Source organism: Carlito syrichta, unplaced genomic scaffold (assembly GCF_000164805.1).
Source record: "Carlito syrichta isolate Samal-C Ts95f unplaced genomic scaffold, Tarsius_syrichta-2.0.1 Scaffold316281, whole genome shotgun sequence".
Classification (NCBI taxonomy): domain Eukaryota; kingdom Metazoa; phylum Chordata; class Mammalia; order Primates; family Tarsiidae; genus Carlito; species Carlito syrichta.
The window spans coordinates 2,465,375-2,482,089 of record NW_007260377.1 but is presented as its reverse complement, the minus strand read 5'-3'; the positions used below and the strand labels follow the sequence as shown (position 1 = coordinate 2,482,089).

Sequence of the window (16,715 nt, the reverse complement as noted above, 5' to 3'; positions counted from 1 at the left end):
TGATTTTTTGATTTATTGTAGAGATGAGGTCTCGCTGCCCAGGCAGGTCTCGAACCCGCAGGCTCAGGCAATCCACTCACCTCAGCCTCCCAAAGGCGCGGGATTACAGGCTGAGCCACCGAGCCCAGCTTTCATTTCTTCTTAAGATATGTGAAGAAGTTTCTAGCAGATAAGCAATTTTACTTGAAATTGCTATTTTGCTTAACTTTTAGCGTATTGTCTGTATACTTTGATCTACATAGTTTAAATTCATAAAGAGTGTAATTATTTATAACATTCTAATTTAGGTAAAGTTTTTTGTGGGCACAATAAACACAGTCTAAGATGTTCTTTTATTTATGTGTCTTTTTGTTTGTTTATAATAGAGGCAGGATCCCACTATAGTGCCTGGACTGTAGTACAGTGGCAACATCATAGCTCACTTCAGCCTTGAGCTCCTAGGCTCAAGTGATCTTCCTGCCTCAGCCTTATGAGTAGTTGGGGCTACAGACATGAGCCACGGTACTCAGCTTAATTTTAACATACAAAAACCATTCCATGACATGCAAATCGAAAAAGGATTATATCACAGAAAATATGAAATTAGTGTGGATTACTTTTTTCCTCTCTTTTTTGCAATTCATAAGTTTATTGCACTTGCATTTAACACAGGCATATACTTTTTATAGTCACTTTCTCTTCTACCATATGAAATATAGAAATGATAGTCTTTTAGAAATGATAGTCTTTTTTCTTTTGGCACATTTATGTAACAAATAGTGTAATCACAGGAAATATTTATTGTACAGAATTTTTAAAAAGCACTGTAACTCATTAACATTTTAAAATCTAGAGTAGTTTAGAGCTAACACAAAACACAGATTATTTAAAATGTTTCTATAACAGTGAAATAAAATAATATAATAGAAAGAAATATAGTTTCACCCATGCAATTGTTAACAGCCTTGCAGTATTAACACCTTGAAGAGACTTGCAGGATTAACACCTTGAAGCCTGAGTTGAAGTAACGTTATAATCAATTTTAGCTCTGAAAATTTATAAATCCCCTTACAGAACAACTAACTAAATTAAAATGGGACAGGGCTATCTCTCAATGATTACTTAAATATCTAGAACCATCTCGTTTTAATTTGTACCCCAAAAAACCTGTGCTACAGCCTTTAAAAATTCAATAGCTATTACTGTTTCATGTTACTAAATCACATCTACTATTACATCATGAAATGAAATAAAATGCAAAGTTATATATTTTCCCATAACACAGAAAACAATATAGAAGAAAGAAAAAGGGAAATATTTTATAATGAAAATGATCTAGAATTTGTGGGTAGGCTGGAGGACAAAAGAGAAGGGGAGAGAGAGAGAGAGAGAGAGAGAGGAAGAAGAAGAAGAAGAGGAGGAGGAGAAGAGAAGAGAAGAGAAAAGATGGAGAATCATGTCCCTGAAAAACACCTTTACCATCCCTCCTCAAAAATATATATCAAGTAATATAGATGCGTATCAATGATTTATTTAATTATTTTAAATGGCACTCTAATTTAATTATATTAAATGGCACTCTAATAGAATATTACCCACAAATTTAGAAATATCAAACTCTGGAAAACTCATTACTATATGGCACACATTTTGAGAAGATATATAAGTAAGGTATACATTTCCAAAGTCTCTGGGCCTTTTCTATACCTCTCTACATTTTTTCTTCAGGCGATTTCACTTTAAACATCTAAATGCTAATGCCTTCTTAGCTGATATTTCCAATTTAGACCTCTGTGTAGCCATCTGTTATTGCCTACATGATATTTCCAATTGGACTGAAGACATCAACATACACCCTAAATCACAAGGCTGATTTTCACTAACCAAACAAGATCCATCTAGTTTTTACCATCTCAGCATCCTTTTACCTGAGATTTTGGGTCTAAAATCTTAGTCAGCCTTGACTTTTCTACTTATTTTATTTCAACCCTATGTGCTTCATGTTTCTACCCACCTAACGAAATCCTCTTGGGAGTACCTTTAAAAATGTATCTAGAATTTGGTCGCTTCTCATTACCTCTTCTGAACTGCTTGGTTGAGAGCTGCCTATCTTTCATTAAAAAGTCCTCCATTTCCTTTCAGCAGGTTTCTTAATTGTACTATTCTCTCAACAGTAGCGGTAGTAATCCTAAAATATTCCCAGTCATTTTACTCTATATGAAACACCTCAGTGCATCTCCTTTTTTTTTTTTTTTTCCTGAAAAATGTTGAAGTTCTATGCTGTCCCACAATGTGGACATCATGCTTCTCAGATTTATTGTGTATGAGAATACTTGGTCATCTTGTTAAAATGATGTTGATTTAATAGGTTTGAAAAATAATCCAAGAGTTAATAATCCATCAGGAGATGTCAATACTGCTAATTTACTTTAATTTCACAACCTACTTATTCCCCTAAACATTTACATTTCTGATTGCGTCTCCTTATTCTATCTGACATTTTCTCTCTAATGCTCCTTAAACAGACAAGCCCACTCCAGCCTGAGGGCCTTTTTGTAAGCTATTTACTCTGCCCAGCAGGCTTTTCTCTCAGATAACCAGCTTCTCTTTTCAAGTCTCTACTCAGAAGTCACTTTTCCACCAACAAAATAATGTTTTTGTGCCAACTTGGATGGAATCCTAAGTAAAGTAACCCAGGAACAGAAAACCAAAGGTGGTGTGTTCTCACAAGTTGGAACTAAACTGAAGTTCTGCAAAGGCATATAGAACGGTATAAAGGACATTGAAGACTCAAAAGGGGGAAAGTGGGAGGGTATGTAAGGATGAAAAATCACTTAGCAGGTACAATGTGTACAGGTTGGGGTGGAGGGTACACTTAAAGCCCAGGCTCCTTTGCCACTATACAACGCAATGTAGAGTGGCAAAAATTATTTATAATTTTTGTATAAACCAAAAATTATTCATACACACTAAAGCCATTGAAATAAAAATAAAAAAGAAGTCATTTTTCCAATAAGATCTGTCATGACCACCTTATGTTAACATCTCCCAATCATCTCAATAATTTTCTTCTCCACCTACTTTTCTTTTAAACTTATGAAATAATACCTAATTTAATTATTCAGTATACATATATTTGTATTATCTGAATTCGTCTGTTAGAATGTAGGTTCCTTAGGGAAAAAACAAAGTTTTTTAAAAATTTTATTCACTGATGGATCCTAAATTTCTGAAAGAATGCATCACTGACATTGTGTATAAGCACATATTTTTGGAGAGTATTGAGTGAAGATTTTTTTACATGCTAGAGATTTTGTTCTATGTAACTAAAATAAATACAATCACCATTTTGAAGTTTAAATGCACTTCGTAGATCATTAAAATCATCCAAAGTTTTTTGATGATTTGCAAATTAATTAGTGTATTATCTATGTTTGCATGCATCCAAACATCCATTCACTCAAATATATTGAACAATCACTGTGTACCAGAAGCTGTACTGGATGCTTGATCTGTTGACAAATGGAGATTCACTAGAATGTCACTTAAAAGTGATTGATCTTGATATTCTATGTTGTATACAATAATAACTGACTTTTAGTCATATAGACTTGAAATAGACAGATTTCTCATGAAAACTGTATTGTTTACCTGAAGATGATGTAAATATTAACTATTGCTGAAGAGGAAACACCTTCTGAAGAAATATATAAGTAATCATTACAATGGCTCAGTCTCTGGGCCTTTTCTATTCCATCTCTACATTTATTTTCTGATGGTTTCACAACATAACTTTAAAATCTAAATGCTAATGTCTTCTAAATTGGTACCAGTTCAGACCTCTCTTTAACCATCTTTTACTACCTACATGGTATTTCCAATAGGACTAATTCTCCTGAAGAAAAACCTTCAGCATTTGGAAAACCTGTAAATTGGGCATGAAGTATGGTAAAAAGGAATGAAAAAAAATATGCTTGAAAATTTTGATTTGGAGAACTATAGGTTATAAAGAATTTCATTATTTTTCATTTGAAAGCCTGCTAAATCAAGTCATTTAGATAAATATTAATTGACATTGACTTATATTTCTACCTAAACATGATTCTAAAGCAAAATTCATTTTAAATCTTTTTTTTTCCCCTATGTCCCCCTATTCATAATACAGACCAGGCACAGAGCTTGGGTTGAGGTGTATATAGGGTAGGTTTGCTGTGCCTCTTCTTTCTATACAGTCAGTGTAAGGACACAGCCTGTTGTAAGCACTGGGAGGCCCATTTAAAATCTTTATTAAACTTGGTTAGTACACAGAATTTCATTGTTTAAATAGAAATTCTGAATTCTTTAGCAGATCGAAATTATTATACAACCTTTCCTTATGTTTGCATTCTCATACATCTAACTATATTATTTTCAATGGGAAGAAACTACATTAGAGAAAAGTAGTTACAAAATGACATATTACAACAAAGTCTGTAGTTTAGTTAATATTTATGTGTCCATGATGATGCATTTGTTTTGGAAAACATAATATGGTATGCTGACTTTAGGGGAGGCTGGGTGAAGGGTATATGAGTAATTTTTGTACTATCTTTGTACTCCTCCATAAAACTAAAATTATTTTAAATAAAAGAAGGTTATTTTAATAACATGTTTTAAAATGTCAAGCTGTTATAAATATGTAAGCATGCACCTCCACATCTGCAGTTAACTGAAACAATATGTTGAACCATATGTGCCTAGAGAAATTCTACCGTAACCTTCGCCCTAACTAAATCAGAGCATGGTTATTGCACAACTGAGATAGTGAGAGTTACACATTCTTTGAGTCAACTACTCTGTTTTAAGAGACTTTGGAAGTTTAATTAGCTTCTTTTTAAATTTTTTTTCACTAATTAAACTGAGTAATTGAACACAAACTTGTTCTATACTTGGATACATTTTATACATTCTCATATATTTATTAGGAACAAGTAGATTTCTTTGACAATCTATGCTATGGTATTTTTAAAAACATTTTCACATGTGTTATTTAAAGAAATAGGTAGAATTCATTTCCTTGAATGTTGGCTATATTTATTGCTGGTACTTTGCATATTTGCACCTAAGATCTCAGTATCTGTTCTACTAATCTTTTTCAGTTTAGGCTTCTATTTCAGTTTAGGCTTCTATTCAAAGTTGGTTTGCTGATCCATCAGACACAGACATATCTTTCATAAATAAACATCTATATTCCAACACACATTTGGAAAAATATATTGAACACAAGAAAGCACTGCTTTTCCACAAAACTGAAAACGACTTTCTCTACTACACAAATAGATTTTTACTTTAGATATTTATGAAAAATACAAACTTTTGCTGAAATTAAAACCTGAACAATTTTGGAATTATATAAAATGATGCAGCATGTGCATAACTTTAATTACAATGTTTACAAAGTAAATACTATAATGTAAATGGAGCCTGCAAAAGCACATTGAAGGTTTAGTGGAACTATGCATTGAAAAAACTAAGACATCTAACTGAGTAGTTATTTCCAAAATGTAGCAGTCATTACATTCTTTGGTGAAAATGGTAAGAACTTGAAAAACTAAAAGTTTCCAATGAAAGCTCTTCTTAGAAAATGCTATTATTTTCAGATAAGTATTTTCTCCCTTATTTTCAGGAAAAAAGAGACCTTCAACCATAGCCTTAGTTCTGAAAAAAGTAAAACACAATAATTTTGATTGGGATTGAAATGACTTCTGAGTGATTTTAGCTGGCTAAACATTTCCCAAGTCAATGAAACAGATAATCCTATTTAGGAGCATTGTTTTATGCTCTGTTAAAAAGTACTTAATATTTTAAGGTATTAATTTTTCATTTTTATTTTGAAAACAGACAAGAGTACCTGTTTTGCAAGATTATTATATTCTCTTCAGTAAATGCCAACTGAGGTATATGGAACACACAAAATGATAAAAGATAAGACGATGAAAACATCATGGTGTTCCTCCAACCAAAAAAGTCCTGCTACATCTGTGATACATACTTCTCACTCAAAATTAAGGGTCAGAATTATTCTCATTCAGTATTTGAATATTTCAAATTGTTGATATCTAAGTGCTCACAATTCACCATAGTTTGAAAATTAGTTTCATGTCACATAATTGGGACGATCATTAAGGCTTCAACTAAACCTTGATAAAGAATATAATAACAGGTCAGGCTTCCATTGTACCATAAACCTAGGACTAGGAGCAGAGTGAAAAGTTGACATTCATATGAAATTAATTAATGGTTTATTTAATATCAGAATCTACTAAAAAGGAAATTTTTATGCTACAACTTTCCTGCTAAATAGCACTGCAATCAACCAAGAGCTGATATTTATTTTCTGGAGTGTGACAACAGCAATTAGACATAGATACATGAATAGTATATAATGAATTAAAGCTATTATATAAGAAAAAAATAACAAAATATCAACTAAAATCACATCAATTAAAATAAATAGAGCCAGTTTGAAAACAACAAAAATAGCTGAAATATTTGTGACTATATGCACTTATATTTTCACATATAAACCTGTATCCTCTAACAAATGCTTCAAAGGCAATGAGTACAACTGTGTTTGCTTAGATCTGTTAAACTTTAAGATACACGATTAACACAATCTATCATTTATAAAACAAAGGCACATAAAAATGCTTCTTTACTATTAAAAAAAGTATGTGCTTTAAAAATATATTCAGGTTTTCAGCAATATGTTCACCCAGATAGCCAGAAAAAAAGCCTAAGTACATCTATAAATTATGCATACTATTTTCAAAAATATTTTTGAATGCATCAGCTATCTCAAAGAAAAGGAAGACAACTCTGAAACACCAAAAATATATTCTATGGAGAGACCAGAAGCTGGAGCCATGCAATTGTTTTGTTTGTTTGTTTCAATCAATTACAGTAGCCTTGCTGAAAACATTGCTGGTACTCAGACACTCAGAACTTGTACATTGATCTCTGATGCTCAAGATTGGGTTTGAATGACTTATAGATAAAAAAAAGTTTCAAAAATGGGGAGATGAAGCTGGGATGCCTACATGAAGCCAGGACCCTTAATGTTATTGGAAGAAAATAAAAGGGTGTGCAAGAAAACAAACACATACACAAGCACAGAAACACAGATGACTGCTGGTAACAAAATCTTGTCTGGCTTGGCCTTGAACTAACCCTCAGTTTGATGGAGGGTTGGATGAGTACATCTTTGAAAATGTGTAGCCAGAGATTACTTTCATAGTACAGAAAATTCCAAAGCAAGAAATTAATTTAGCATACTTTGGTGCTCCCAGCTTTGTAGTGCTTCTGGGCAACTACCAGAAGAAATGAGTATATTTTGTGGAATAATGCACTCAAAACCAAGGTCTTGAATTAGTCTTGGTAAATAGAATATGCAATATATGAGATCACAATCTAAAAATCATAAAATATACTTGCAAACAAGACATTATTAGTGAGTTTCTGCTGAAATAAACCAACTTACAAAAGCTAGCCAGCTAAGCAGATACTAAGAATTTGAGCATCCATGACTTTAGCAACTACAATATTTTAAAAATTCAAATACAGAATAGTATGCTTAAAAACAATAAAATGACGAGATCAATTTTTTTAAGTGCCAAGTTAACTAGGAAAAGAAGCAAATAGAGTTTTATATTATTTCAAAATGTGCTCATTAAATTAAAAACTTAATGGATGGGTTAAACAACAGATTAGGCATAAGCAAACAAAAAATTGATGATATGGAAGACAGGACTGAATAAGTTATCACAAACTCAGTATTAGCATTGAAAAGTATAAAACATAACAAAATAAATGTAAAAACATGATATTCTAAATTCTCAAATAACAATTTAGCATATAACTTAGACTTCAGAATAAAAGTATAAAGAAAATGGAGGCGGAAATAATATTCAAGAAGATAATGCCATAACATTTTCCATCACTGATGTAAGACATGACAATACAGATTCAGAAGTTACACTGAATCCAAGCAGAATTGTACATAGCAGAAATCTACACTGAGACATATAGTTAAAACACCCAGTTACAATGAATGTCCTACAAGTAGCCTTAGAGGAAAAGTCAAAATATCTTCAAAAAAATGACAAGTCAAAACAATAATAGCGGGAGCCAGAAAAGAATAAAACATATTTTTTAGACTACCAAGGAGAACTAATATAAAACTTGAATTATATACTGAGGAAAATTATAATTTGAAAAAAAGTTAAAATGAAAACATTTATAAGACACCGTTTTTGAGAAATTAATGGAAGCTATGAACTTCCTCTCTAGAAAATTTACATGCAAACAATTACACATTTGCATACAAGTTTTTAATTTCTCACAATAGCTGAAACTTGTCTCTGCTTCAATAATCTAGCTTTCACTCCTAAAGCAAGCTACATCAGAAAATTTTCTACAGTTGTTTCTTGGTTTCTGCAGAAGACTGGTTTAAGGATCCCACCCACACCAAAGTTAATACACTCAATTTCCTTACATAAAATGGAGTAACATTTTCATATAACCCATGTACATTCTTCCAAATACTTTAAACCATCTCTAGATTACTTATAATACCTAATTAGCTAATACAATGTAAATGCTATGTAAATATTTGTCACACTATATTGTTTTTTATTTGTTGTTGCATTGTTATTTTTTATTTTTGGTAATATTTTTCTTCTGCAGTTGGTTGAATGCATGGATACAGGACCTGGATACAGGAGAGCTTACTATGTTTGGGACAACTTCCCTAAATGCCTTATAATAAAGCTTTTTCTAGAAAACCGTGACTTATACCTTTGCCTGGTATTCGAGCACAATGAAAAGATGCAACTTTGAAATTATTTTTTACTCACCTATCATCTTTTTTGAAAAGACCAACTACTATATCTCATTATCTGACAACATACATATATACAATAATTACCATACATTTCCAGGGTGTTTTACAATCACCTGGAAGTTTTGCTAGTTATCCTTATTATGTAGGGAGGAGTGAACAAAGACATTTAAAATTTCTGCTTTGTTCTTGTTAGAAAGCAAATTTTTGAAACATTTTAAAGGACATGACATAGACTTTTTGTACTCTTCAGGTTACCTATTTGAAATCCTATATTATTAAGTGTACATTTTTAAAGTTTCACAACATATTACATAAAATTATGTTTATTTTCCCCTTCTTTTCTTCCTGTCTTCCCTTCCTGCTTTCTTCTTTTCTAATAAGAAATTTTCACATAAAAGTGATACTTCAAATTTCAAACATATATAATTGACTCAGGCAAATTACTCTGTAAATTTTCTGTGCAACCACCTCCCACTAGCTATCCAAAACACACTGTAATATATACATATATACATGCATACATACATATATGTATATATTTATGAGTGTGTATAATTTGTGTTCCATTTTCTCAATTCTTGCTGAATAGGTGAAAAGTGAATAATAGTTAATAGTATAGGCTTTGGAATCAGACTTGTTGCCTGGGTCTGAATTTTAGTGTCACCATTATTTATCCATATGTTTTAGGGAGGAGTTACTAAAAACACTGTAGTTTTGATTTAGGAAATATTAGTTGTTTTTATTGTATGTCAATTGCCCAATTACTAAAATTTTGTATCAGTAAGAAAGAACATGGTTATTTTAGAAGGCTATCAATACAGAATATGTATAGAGTGGATAAATTGTAAAAGTAATTTCACTCTCAAAGATTATAGGTGAACTCTAGGAGCTGAGAGCAGACATCAGCAAGGAAATGGGAGCTTTGGTTCTATACCTGCAAGAAACTAAATTTGACCAAAAGAGAAAATGAGCTTGAAAGCGCATTTTTCTCACAACGACTCCAGAAATTAACAAATTCAGGGAAACCCCTTGATTTTTTCCTTGTAAGACGTCAGCAGAAACCCAGTCACACTGTGGAAATTCCAATCTAAAGAAATGTCAGGTAGTAAGTGAGTGTGATTTTTAAAAGAAAAATAATTCCCCTCCAAATAAAATATATACTCAATATATTTCTATGTGTTAAATGAGAATTTGTTCACTTATTCATATATGCTAATTTTGTTCCCTGGATCAGCTAAAGCAATACTAAGAAATGCTCATTAAAACAATTTTTAGGAGAAAAGGTCATATATGTATGTATTGATAATTTATTTAATTGAAATTCTATGCATCAGAAAAAGTTGAGCAATGCTGCCAAATAGAGATAAGTTTTGAGATTTATGTAGACAGATGCTCTTAACTATAAGTGAGCACATGAATTGTACAGTCTATTATTTCTGGCAATTCAAACTTCAACAAGATTTTAAGATCTGTGAAATTAGACCAGTTTTTTAGATTGCATTCACAATAGATATGTACTAAAAAAAGACATTATGCTCTATATCAAGATTTCAGCTCAGATCCCTCTTTCTGCCTAGCTAGAGGGCAAACGGTCACCAGACATTTAAGTTCTGCTTTAGATGCAGGGAGCTGACTTGACTACAGTTATGTCTTTCCCAGAGAAGTTTGCATCTGAGTAAATTAAGAGCCAGAGGTACAATAGATGAGTCTGCTATTTTTAGACCAAAGCAGACACTCTGGAAGTAATTTTCATTTCAGAGTTGGCGGAGCCATTGTCAGGCCTCCAGTTCAAACCAACTTCTCTTCTGATTAATCTACAACCTGCTTCTTTTTACAGGGCACCTCGCTCCCTAACTCCAAGTTCATGACTGGTAAAGGATAATACATGGAGCAGTAAATACAGGAAGCAGGAGATAGCAGGGTGCCTGAGGAAGCAGGCAATAACATAGGCATGTAAAAGTGAGAGTGAGGCGTAAGGCTTTTGTGGCATACAGAGAAAACAGCAGCTCCTTTACTAAGTAATGCGAAAGACTACCATCCCAGCTTTGAAGTGGGACGGCAGGAGGAAGAAAAGATCCTGAAAGAGGTAAAAACGGTGGCTCAAGTGGCCTTGCTACTTGTGTCATATGATCGATCTAGTGTGCCTGATGATCTTTGACAATTAGAGATGGGAAGAAATGTGTGAATTTGTGGCATGCCCCCATGGAAGAATTGCAATGATGACTCCAGGTTTTGCAATCAAGGTACTGTCATATGCAGCACAGAATTGTATATCTTAAAACAAAACAAAACACAACAAAACAAACAAAACTCCTGGCATGCGACCGGCCCCTGCATGGTTGTTTAACTACTTAATTTGTCCAATTACATTTATTCCTCACTCTTTTCAAAAGGGTCCATCCCTAGTAAACACTTTAAACTTCAGTCTCCATTTAAATGAGACACGTATTTTTTTGAGAGAGACATGTATTTATTGAGAAAGAGAGTATAATTCACCTTATAAATTCCCAATCAGAAGGTGCTATAAGATAATCTTTTCAATCCTCCTACCTCTACCAGATGTCACTATTTCCTCCTCACTAATGTTCTTTTGGTACTTGAAATACTGAAATTAACTACTTGGTCTACTCATGAAGTTTATAAGCTAGAAGACATGATAGATCAGATAATTATAATTAAGAAGCATAATATAAAATATAATACTTTATATGTTGACTATATAAACTACAATGTAATTTAAGAAATAGGGTGTCACTTTCCAGTCATTCGTTTTAGGGAAAGAGGGAATTTTAGCCTGAAGGCATTCCTAAGAAGGATTGATTGCAAAAGCATACTGTAGACGGTTTAGGGTATAAGAGCAATTCTGGGCAGTGTCAAAAGGACCTAATTTTGTCTGATGAAGAAAAAATGTTGAAATATTACTTTAAGAAACATGGTGACTCAATGAAACCATTGGAACTCAATGAACATATTGTAGGCCAGATGCAGCGGTTCATGCCTGTAATTCCAGCACTTTGGGAGATCAGGGTGAGAGAATTGCTTAAGCCCAGGAATTCCAGATTAGCCTGGGTCACATAATGCAACTCTGTCTCTACAAAAAGTAATTTAAAAAAAGTCAGGCATGATGGTCCCTCCTGTAGTCCTAGTTACTCTGGAGGCTGAGTTGGAAGGATCACCTGAGCTCAAGAGGTTAAGACTGCAGTGAGCCATGATCACGCCACTGCATTTCAGAATGACAGAGTAAAATGCTGAGTCAAATTAGGAAATATAGTGCTTAAGGTAGAAAGTTTATGTCAAAACTATGGTAACATGTTCCAACAATCAAATCAATTTATAGGAAACATAACTATGATCATTTACATCACATTTCACATTTTATAAGCATAATTTTTTCTGATGAATATCTTCACTGTGTCTTTACAAAATGGTACATCTCTTTGCTAAAGGAATAGTAAATGCCAGACACACATATCTTATAATGTTTGGCGTGGTCCCAATGGAGTTACCCATACTTTTCTCTCCTTACTGTCCATTGTATTTGTTTCTTAAGTCATATATTTACATTCATGTCCATTATACAAATATGAGCATTACACTAATTTGCGACTACAGTAAGGAAAATGTATATATTATATATAGTTTTCATTTGATTTGAGATATAAAGTATTAAAGCAGCATTAAATTATTGATACTGCAAAGGTATTCTTAATCTCAAGTAGAGAGTAGCACCACTTAGTCATATGAAGCTTTGTGGAAAATTGAGTGGGCATCTTTCTGTAATGCTGGGATTTTCAACTGGGACTTTTCTTCAAGAGAAGAAAGGGACATAGTATTTGATGTCAACTGAGAAGAGGTCAAATTTGGTCAGCAACCCCAGCCATGAGACTCTAATTCCTACGCACACTGCCCTCTCCAACCACTCTTCATATAAGCAGAAGACTGGAGGGATAAAAAACAGCCTATCACTGGACTAGTGAGTTTTCTACAGAGGAAAGTCTGCAGCAATGCCTTTTCTCCTCCTGGTAACTGAAGATAACTCAACAGGTAAATAAAATCCATTGGATTTTTCGACACAAGGGAATGGGCGAAAGGGTCTGGCGTTTGCATCCCCATTTGGACTTCTGTTTTTTTTTTGTTGTTTTTTTTTTGAGTTGGAGTCTCACTCAGTCGCCCAGACTGGAGTGCAGTGGCCGCTCCCGGCCACCGCATCCTCGACCTGCTGGGTTCCGGCGATCCTTCTGCCTCAGCCTTCCAAGTAGCCGGAATTACAGGCATACACTTCCACGCCTGCTGATTTTTTGATTTATTGTAGAGATGAGGTCTCGCTGCCCAGGCGGGTCTCGAACCCGCGGGCTCAGGCAATCCACTCACCTCAGCCTCCCAAAGGCGCAGGATTACAGGCTGAGCCACCGAGCCCGCCTTGGACTTCTGTTTTTACAGATTAATTTATCTTCTACGCTTCTTGGAAGTGGTGAAAGATAAAACTGGAGAAAGAAATCAGTTGAGAAGCAATCTAGTTTCTTAACATTTTGGCCTGGTAAGAATGTGGAACTTTTCTCTGGGTCAAGTGGATAATGCAAAGAGTTGTAGGCTACAGTTACGCTTAATACAAAATCTGCTGAAGACGAGTGAGGAGATATGTAAGGAGCTCAAGCTATGCAGCAGATGAAACTCTGTCTCCAAAAAACCTTCGAATGGGCTTGTATTTCACTCATGCCTCCCAAAGGGCAGGCACTTAGATGCCTATCCTACAGCAGGCAGGTGTCAGGAACAGTCCAAAGAGACCTACAGCACCAGAAAAATAAGAGGTATCTGAATCCTTTCTCCTCCCCGTGAGAAGATATAGTTCATGACACTTTTAGCCACTTTAAAGCTATATAGGATATGACTCAGCTGTCATAAGGATCAGAGAAAATATAAGTGTAAAATCAAACATTATCGTAAATTTCAAACTGTTTAGGACCAACTTGGTTTTTTAAAAATAATTGGAGATGATATATCTATAGTGATTATCAACTATTATTATTAAATCACAGAAGTGGAAATTAAAAAAGAAGGGGTTAAAACAGTAATCATATTAAAAAATCAAATGTGTACTACACCGAATTGAGATCATGCAATGGTTTGATTATATGACTGTAACTTGATTTAAAGTACTCATTAACATGTCGGTGAAAGAAGAGTTAGAAAGGGATTGGCAATGACTGGAAATTGCCATGGGAGGGAGGGGAGTACATAACATTAATAAGAGTATCTGATCTCAAACCAGCAAAGTGGGGACCAAGGGTAGGCTTAAACTTTACCTGTACAATGACCACTTGTATAGCTAATCATGAATGGTATCCCACATCTTCAAAATATATTTTTTTAAAAAAGAAAATGAATTATAAAAAAAAAAAGAAAGAATTCAACCATAGAGACAGAAAAAAAATTCGTAGACATCTTTCTCAAATAAAAGTGAGAAAGTCTCAGTCATACGTTTTTAAGTATTGTGATCTCATTGGGAAGTTGTCCCAGGCTGAAACTATTAAACATCCTATTTATCAACTTAACTTGCTCATATTCTTTTTTTTTTTTTTTCTGAGTTGGAGTCTCACTCTGTCGCCCAGACTGGAGTGCAGTGGCCGCTCCCAGTCACCGCAGCCTCGACCTGCTGGGTTCCGGCGATCCTTCCGCCCCAGCCTTCCCAGTAGCCTGAATTACAGGCATGCGCTACCACGCCCTGCTGATTTTTTGATTTATTGTAGCGATGAGGTCTTGCTGCCCAGGCGGGTCTCGAATTCACGGGCTCAGGCAATCCACTCACCTCAGCCTCCCACAGGCACTTGCTCATATTCTAAACTCACCAAACAAGTTTCTGACTCATATTTTGTTTCCTATGTAATATGCCAGAAGGTAAAGAACGTCCTTATATGGACTCTGAATGTTCTAGCTTCTGAGACAGTGATTTCTCATTGTAAATTAACAAATATGCTTTGTTATTATATTTCAGTCTTATAAAGTTAGAAATTTGTCTCTGACAGACAGATACATGGGGTAAAAAGTCAGGTTTTTGATCTTAATAAACTTAGTTAATCCAAGGCCACTAAAAATTCTCCACAGTGTTACAGTTCTGTAAGAAGTCTGAAGAGTCTATTAGCCTTGTGACCAGTGTGCCAGTACCGTAGTGACATATTCAATTTCTAGAATATTCAAACTTAACATTTCATTGCTTCATGGTTGTACTTAAGGACTCACTTTAGGTTTTCTTTAAAAATAGTTCATTTTCTTTCTTTCATCTACTGCCTTTCTTTCTCAATAAACTAAAACAAAATTTTTAAATACTACATTATTCCTACATCCAGGTTAATCATTTTCTTATCACAGTTCTTTGCTCCTCACACTCATTCTTTTTTGGGCATAATCTTTATAAATCTCTCCTGAACCACACAAAATATACACAAAAAACATTATCCAAATACTTTATCACTAAAAGAAGGAATACGAGCTCACCTGTTTGAAGATATTACATGAAGTATATGGGAAATGATTGATGATTGATTTATTAATATTTCTGAAAGTTCTGTCAAAAACCTATAGTTACTTTCTGTGAAAACTGAAAAGGCATATTGAACACAGTCAAGGCTCGAAGGATTTCATTTCTTCTTGTGCCATGATCACTAGGAGGATTTGGTTCCCTCTTTCATTCTCAAAAGGGCTCTTGCCTTTTATGGGGTTAGGGTCAAGCAGGATTCCCATAGAACAGACCTCTGGAGTATTAATTTCCTTGCTATTTTATGCTACCCTTTGGGAACATTCAGTGTGGTACTGTGTCTTAAACAACACAGTCCAACACTAGTAATTTCTTATTAGTTCCTATTTCAGTTTTGTCTCATCATCATAAGAAAACAAACTATACTTTCATAATGTGATGAAATTTTACATAATTGAAAAGGAGTATTGCAAATTGTTTTAACTTTTTATACAAATATAAAAATAAATATGAATGTAAAAATATAGGATAAGTATAAAATACATGCAATTCCATAGATTTTTGCAGATGGCTTCATGGTTTCTTATATGAGACATCTATGCTTTACAGTATCACTTTCGCAACTAGTTATGAAAGAAATATTAGCAAATGATACACAACAACACATTTCAGAATATACAGTGATCCTGTCAGCAATTTCGTTCCACTAACTCAATTTTTAAAAGTAACTTTTTTACTCCAGAATTGAACTTTGTTGATTCAATTAAGCTCCTCCAACTTTCTAAAGATGGAAAACTTTCCACTCTGTATTAAAGTGATTCTAAGACTAAGGCAATGTTTTCCCTACTCCACTTTATTAAAAGAAAAAAAAATTGAAAGAGAATAATAAAGCTCACCACATGTGTATATAGAAGATCAGTCTGAATTAATGAACACATTTTGAAATTACTGACTCACTTTGAACTCCATGGGAGCGTACTATTTTCCAGATTTCTGATGCCACTTCTTTGACATCCACTTGATAGTGATGAATAGGCACACCTCCATGGGAGTCCGGTTTGTTGAAAGAAACCTTGGCTGTGGTCTGTGACAGCTCTATAATCTTCACTCCATAGGGACTGGATGGCACATCTATGAAGAAACAAACACAAAACAAACATAAGCCAGGGAACGTGGATGGCTATTATAAAGACATAGTATTATGAGAATCAGGAATGAAGAAAAATTACCATCTATAACACTTAATACACCTGAGTTACAGAGTTTGCATGAACACCTGAATGACCTTTTCAAATAGTAAGAAAGTATTAAAAACTGTTTTTGTTACCACAGCAAATAAACAGTTAAGCATTCAGAATAACCTTTCATTTATGAAAGAGATAC

At 33.9% G+C, this 16,715-nt stretch overlaps 1 protein-coding gene across 3 annotated transcripts in view; it reads right to left on the bottom strand.

The window, feature by feature from the left end:
• The window catches only part of NCAM2 (neural cell adhesion molecule 2), a 562,051-nt gene that overhangs the window by 86,582 nt on the left and 458,754 nt on the right, over positions 1–16,715 (bottom strand). For 2 of the 3 annotated variants that reach the window (XM_021706993.1, XM_008074038.2), the window contains one exon: positions 16,290–16,463. In XM_021706993.1, the coding sequence (XP_021562668.1) occupies positions 16,290–16,463 (174 nt within the window). Of the gene's footprint in view, positions 1–16,171; positions 16,464–16,715 lie in introns of those variants that run through there. The other variant, XM_021706994.1, reaches the window with a different exon arrangement.